The sequence below is a fragment of the Physella acuta genome, unplaced genomic scaffold (assembly GCF_028476545.2).
Source record: "Physella acuta isolate Inbredline_101_S28 unplaced genomic scaffold, ASM2847654v3 ptg000531l, whole genome shotgun sequence".
In the NCBI taxonomy this organism is placed as follows: Eukaryota; Metazoa; Mollusca; class Gastropoda; family Physidae; genus Physella; species Physella acuta.
The window spans coordinates 843,542-850,553 of NW_026732050.1; the positions used below are offsets into that span (position 1 = coordinate 843,542).

At 37.2% G+C, this 7,012-nt stretch overlaps 1 protein-coding gene across 6 annotated transcripts; it reads right to left on the minus strand.

The window, feature by feature from the left end:
• Positions 1-474: 474 nt before the first annotated feature.
• Positions 475-3,370, minus strand: LOC131945176 (zinc finger matrin-type protein 5). 6 transcript variants are annotated; one of them, XM_059306202.1, is made up of 3 exons: positions 3,352-3,370; positions 1,924-2,131; positions 475-1,440 (listed from the first exon to the last, which is right to left on the minus strand). In XM_059306202.1, exons 2-3 carry the CDS (start codon positions 2,111-2,113, stop codon positions 1,070-1,072), a joined length of 561 nt encoding a protein of 186 aa, XP_059162185.1. In that variant the 5' UTR covers positions 2,114-2,131; positions 3,352-3,370; the 3' UTR covers positions 475-1,069. The 6 variants fall into 6 exon arrangements, with proteins under 6 accessions (XP_059162185.1, XP_059162186.1, XP_059162182.1 ...); XM_059306203.1 differs by lacking the exon at positions 3,352-3,370 and adding an exon at positions 3,179-3,192; XM_059306199.1 differs by lacking the exon at positions 3,352-3,370 and adding an exon at positions 3,017-3,149.
• Between the last annotated feature and the right edge of the window lie 3,642 nt (positions 3,371-7,012).

Here is a 7,012-nt window from a genome sequence, read left to right on the forward strand (position 1 = left end):
AATTCGCTGGCCTAAAACCATCAGAAATGATGTTCTATGGCAACGGACAAATCAACTGCCAGTGGAAGTAGAGATCCTCCAGAGAAAATGGAAATGGATTGGCCACACACCCAGGAAGCCTGTATCCAGCATAACAAGACAGGCCCTCACCTGGAATCCACAAGGCAGGAGGAAGAGAGGCAGACCAAGAAAGACCTGGAGACGTGACCTGGAAGAAGACACCAAGAAGATTGGATACACCTGGGGACAGTTGGAGAGACTAGCCCTGGACAGAGACGTCTGGAAAGCTCTTGTCAGCGGCCTATGTCCCAGTAGGGACGACAGGCAAACATGACATGAAAGTTAAAGACAATCGTTTTTCTTCTTTTAATGCATAGTTGTATTTACTATTAAAAAGAAAAAAGTTAAAATGCACCTTAATTTGGTTATTTTTCTTGGATTTATGTGAAATAACTATAAATGAGCCCCATTTGATCAGTGTTTTTTATTCTTGGTTGTGTGGAATGGTTGATATAAAACCTCTTGAATATAAGAAGTACAAGGGAAAAATTTTACGTATTAAGTTTTACTAATTGTAAAATGTATCAAGTTTTAAAAATATTTTAATGCTTTTATGTACACAACTTCACAACTTTTAAAGAGAAAAACACATGTACAATCTATTATACATGTGCATATATTTTAAAGTAAATGGCACGCACCACATCAAACGATACATACTAATAATAATATACTATAATAACAGAAATAAATGAAGGGTTTCAAATTTTGTAATTCTAATAGTCTGATTAAAAAAAAACCAGTAATATTGTTATCAACATCCATATTTGAGCATTGTTCTTGTGTGCTGCTATATTGTTTTTTAAAACAAAGTCAAATGTTGCTCTTAACATTATGTTACATATTCACACCTGAGAAATTTAAACATCAGCCAAATTTCCTGATACTCACACATCTTACATCAGCCACATCCCTTAGATGTCATTAAAATATTGTGTTAAGACAATCCCTCTCATTCAAGTCTTACATAAACTTACACATAGTCACATATATATGTAAATCACTCCAGTCATCCCCATGACACATAATCACACTTTAAAATTTCTTCCTTGGACGGAGGCAAGAGAGAAGGGGGTAGACTGGGGAAGGCCACCAAACAACTAGCCAGTGTGTATTCTGGTACAGCCACTAAACAGTCAGTTGGTCTCAGAGTTTTACTAGTGTCAGCACTGTTACCTGTGCTGTTGTCGACATTGTCTAATTTCAGTTTTTTGCTCCTTTTGTCTACCCACTCCATGAGTAAGTTTTTAACATTGTCTTCAGTGTTTGTCTTCCCTGTTGCTGCTCCAAGCTGCTTCATGCGTACAATCTCAGCCAGCCTGTTCCTGTCCTCATGGCTCAGATGAGAAAACTGACAGCGGTCTCCAAACTTACAGTCACCTGCCAACATTTAAGTAGAAATCTTTTTCAAATACAGCTTTAGTCTCAATAAATGTAAACAATTTTCACAATGATTTACAAAACACTTAAAACATTATTGTGAAACATAAAAATTCTACAAACAAAATTTTTAAAATTATGAAACCAATCTAAGTGGTTTAAATTAAAAGTTACCCATTTGGACCTGTCAGTAGCGCAGATAGAGTTCACCTGTTTTTGTGACCTATGCATTTGTAGGGATAGTGTGGTCAGTTCTATGCAATGCTGCCTTTACTTCCCCTAAAATGTGAGTCAGGTACCAATCAGAGTTGGGTGTACCCATGAGTATCGTAAGGATTCCAGTCCATGAACTGAACTGAACATAATCATGGGATTAAATAAATGATGAGTGTTTATTCAATAGTTAGCACTTAATCCAAATGCTAAATTAATGATCAAGCTATCTAACTAAAAACAACCATTAACAGATATTAGATAGGTTACCAGTAGATAGAAATGCCCGACATGGTTTTTTAGTTTTATCATCCTGCAGTATTTCTTCTTCATCCCTAAAGGCATCATAATGTGCTTTCCTGTTCTGAAGGTGAGCGTTGCCAGTCAGGTGGACCTTACGACTCGTTGGATTATCAGCAAATGATTTATCACAGTAATCGCAGTAGTAGCGCCTCCCCATTTTCACATAATCAGCAGGCTGTCAGCAAATGAGATAAATCATTTTTTTTTTCATTTTGGCATTAAATTAGGTTAAGTTTTAAGTATAAAATTTGAAATATAGTCTAGGCCTACCTAATACTAAGCCCCTATATAATATAGGCCTAGGCTATATAATAATTTTTTGGATTGGAGAATTTGTTATTTTGTCCCATTTATAATTTTAAATTTATGGTTGTCAATTTTGATTTAAAATTGTACTATCTAGAACATCTAGATCTAGAGTCTATAAGACTTAATATTTTAAAAAAAATGTTACCCTATCAAACTGAATAATCTACTTTTCTTAATGTGCCAGTAAAAAATAATAATTTCCATGCTCATCTCATGTCATTCATAATGAGAGAGTATGAATGACATAGGCCTACTTACTAACTATTTAATATTTAGGCTAAGTTAGTTGCTACTTCTTAGGTCTTAGGGTCTTGCTCTTAGGAGGCAGGCCTTCTGTTCTAGAGTCTAGACATAGCACTCACGTTACCCGTTACTACACTAACACTGTAACAGACTAACAGTCTTACCACCTAGATCTAGTACTCGTCTTACAGACTTACAGAGTTAGTTACACACTCAACACTGTAAACGGTTTTACTGTAACCTACCACAAGTCTCACTAGATCTATGTAGATCTAGTATGTAGTTAGTTAGTAAATCTAGTAGTTACTTTAACTTTAGTAATCAGTCTTACTTAACTTAGTCTACAGTACAGTAGTCTACACTCTACACTACACTCAGTTACAGTAACAGTAAAAAAAACAGTAGTCTAGCACTAGCTTATACTTAATACTATAAGCTAGTGCTTACAAACAACTAGATTTACTAGAGTCTAGATCTAGATCTAGTCCTACAACTGACCTAGTGTCACCTAGATCTAGCCCGATTATTAGGCTTAACGGATCCGTTATGTTAATAATTAGGTAGATCTAGTAATTTATTATGCCTAGGCCTATTACTATAGATCTACAATAGATCTAGATCTAGATCTAGAACTAGATCTAGATCTAATCTAGATCTAGGCCTAAGTTACAAAAGAAAAATACACCGTAGGATATCGGTCTTACTATATACCGAAAAATGAAAATATCATTAATCACGCCCACTTAAAATATAGATCTACTAGAATCTAGATCTAGGCTAAACCAAATCAAATAACGTTATAATTGAGCCAATTACTAGGTATCTTTTAGATCTACCACTCACAACACGTGATCTCCAGCTATTCGGCTCGGAAAATTTTAAATTAAGTTTCGAGAGAGACCTTTTAAACACAAAAAAAGATAAGTTACAACAAGGCCCAAATAGATTTATCGTAGGCAAAGGGAACGAACAATGGGTTTACGTGACTGTCTTAGTGCCCACTGCCAAGTAGGCAGAGGCGTAGCGAGGGGGGGGGGCGGGGGTGCGGACCGCACCGGGAGACACCATCTAGGGGGGGGTGACACCAAGGCAAAAAAATAGCAAAATATATAGAGAAAAACTTGAGGGGGGGGGGTGCAAATCAAAAGTTTGAGGGGTGGGGTGCAAATCGAAAGTTTGAGCGGGGGGGGGGGGGTGCAAATCGAAAATTTAAAAGGGTTGCTACGCCTCTGGGGGTGACACCATTAAGTGCCGCACCGGGGGACACCCGACCTCGCTACGCCACCGTCTAAACGGTGTGATAGACAGTGTGATGTGATAGGATGGGGCGTTACAAACGCTCACTAAATTGAATCAGGCTTGTCCTCCGCCGCCCCGGTAAAGGTGCGATCTGGCTGCAAACAAAAATTTCAGTTTCGGCCCCTAGAGGCTCACGTGGGCCGCTAAGGGCCATGTAATACAGGGGCGGAACTACAGTGCCGCCAGAATCCACAATGCAGGGGGGGGGGGGGCACGCCATTTAGGGGCCCATAGCCGACCATAATAAAAAAAATTTATAGTTAAAAAAAATAATTTTCATGCATTTTTTTTTACTTGACGGTAACAGCTTTTGTAAATAAACAGATCTACTACAGTAGTGATGATATACAGTAGTTAACACATTCTGTTGCGTAAAAAAATACATATGTCTGAGCTGTATGTATGAACGATAGGCAAACTTTCAAACACTTCATGACTTATTTCCCTTTTTTAAGTAGTCAAATAGGGGTGCTCATAAGCTCCTTTTAATATATTTGTACTAATCAAATTAAAAAAAAAAGCAATTACTTCTCTTAATTATTATTTTTAAAAAAATACATACTAAAGATTGACATAGTTTAAAAAGGAAAATTTCACGCTTTATATTCTTTTGACCTGCTAACGAATATAGGGTATGCAGTACTACAACAAATGGAGGAGGGAGATGGAAGAAGAAGTACAGGCTACTGGCAAAACCTATCATGAACTAAAGTGGCTCGCCCAGGACAGGGTGGAATGGCGGAGATTTGTTGTTGCCCTATACTCCACAGGGAGTGATGAGGATTAAGAGCAGTGTTTCTCCAGACTTTTTTCTCCGGGGGGGCACTTGAAATTTTCGGGGGGGGGGGGCGGTAAACTTTCTTCGGGGGGGGGGGGGGGGGCGGACACTGTTAAAAGAATATATATTTTCTATATAAATTATATAAATTTCATTTCGTTCGGGGGGGGGGGGGGGGGGGGGCGGTAAAAATTTTTCGGGGGGGGGGGGCTTAGCCCCCCCGAAGAGATGCTTGGAAGAAACTCTGATTAAGAGAGAGTGTATTACAACAAACATATTGAATAAACTGATAATAAATGTAAAGAAATAAATAATTCAAAACAGACTAATGCAGTGGTCGGCAACCTTTTGAGACGGAAGAGCCAAAATATACAATTTACAAAATTTACCAGTTTTTAAAGAGCCACTAACATTTTTTTTCAATATTTAGGATTAGGTATATATATATATATATATATATATATATATATATATATATATATATATATATATATATATATATATATATATATATATATATATATATAGAATATATATATATATGTATATAATTTAAATATGAAATAATATCTATTCATATTTTTAAAAAATACAAATGTTTCGCACAAAAAAAATTATAGTATTTTAGCTAGATCTAGCTCTGCTAGAATAATAAATAACTACTAGAATACCCGTCATCCCTTGGATAACTGTGGGTTTCGGGGGTCATCCATCAAAAAACATCACGTCTGTCACTCAGAGGCATAGCGAGCCTTCCCGGCGCCCGGGGACAAACTTTTCGATTTTAACCCCCCCCCCCCCAAGATTTCGATTTTCAACCCCCCCCCCCCTCAAACTTTTGATGTGCACCCCCTCCCCCCCCCCCCCCACTCAAACTTTCGATTTGAACCCCCCTCAACCTTTCAATTTATTTTTCCAAACCATTTTGGCGCCCCAACATACGTCCCCCCGCCCCCCCCCCTTCACTCCCCCCCCGCCTCCCCTCCCCCCCCCCCCGCCTCCCCTTCCCCCCCCCCCCCCCCCCGCCTCCCCACCCGCCCCCCCCCCCCCCCCCCCTCCTCGCTACGCTACTGCAGTGTCACTTATCGTCACAAAAACAGAGCCCACATTCAAAAATATGTTTCTTATCTTTTAAAAACACCGAAAACACCGATTTCGGACTATCCCTTCATATACTGACGTCACATGTGACCTACTCAACTCTACTTCACCTGCCCAGTGTCCCGCCAAGTCTCAGACAACATGTTTTTATCGTTTAAAAAACGATTCCAGCCGAGCATGTCTCTGACCACACTATCCTTTCATATGGTTAGGACAAAGAAACAGATGAACTCTACTTCACCTGCCCTGTATCCTGCCAAGTTCAGATAGGCAACTTTATCATTAACATCTAAAAAAAAAAAATTGAAAAAAAAAATCATTTTTTATCATTAACATCTAAAAAAAAAAAAAAATTGAAAAAAAATATCATTGGCATATTGGTCTAGAACCTGTAACACTCGCATGAGAGCGGACTACGCTACAAACTTAGCTATTTACTCCTGACGTCACAAATGAATTTTTATACTATACTTTGATGCAACTTGATTTCGAGCGTCTAGTCTAGAAGTAGTAACTTTCAAATTAAATTTTATCTTAAATTAGCCAAACAAAGATTTATATAAAATAATTAAGGCCTGAAATAGATTCTAGATGTATTAAGGCCTGAAATAGATTCTAGATGTAGAATTTACATTAAGTCTAGATTTAGAATTTACATTGAGTTTAGTGATCTAGATCTAGGCTAGATTCATAAATTTCCTTCGACAGCTGATCTTTAGATCTAGAGAAATTTATTGTAAAACTAAATGAAAAAAGACAGTTGAAAATTGATATAAGTGTTGGAACGTAATAAATACAGCAAACGGACGTATTGTTAAAGTTATGACCGACAGAAAATTAGATTTAGAACGCGTTAAACTTTGGAATGGGAACACAATTTTCTTCGGTAGACGCCGACCTTTTTATTGTACTAAAGAGTCAACAAAAAACTCTGACGTCACTATCAAGGGACGTCACTATCCCCACAAAGTTTATTCAAAGTATTAACATTTTTTAAAAAATACGGTTAATTTAACAATGAATAAATCAATAAATTAATTAACGTCTTTAAATAAATTTGTGATTAACAGTCTGTCTGCATTAAAAAATTATTCTCTACCTACATACTATTTTACAGCTCTCCAGATAGAGCCGAACATATCAGGATACTTGATCAGGCAAACAAACAAACAAACAAAAAAACAAAAAAATAAATATTCAAACATGTAAACAAACTTGACTTTTAGTAGTATATAGATAGATAACTATAAATATAATCATTGAATATTTACTTTACATCAATGGGAGCATTGACCTTGCATGCCGTTTAAAAGTTTGTTAAAATCT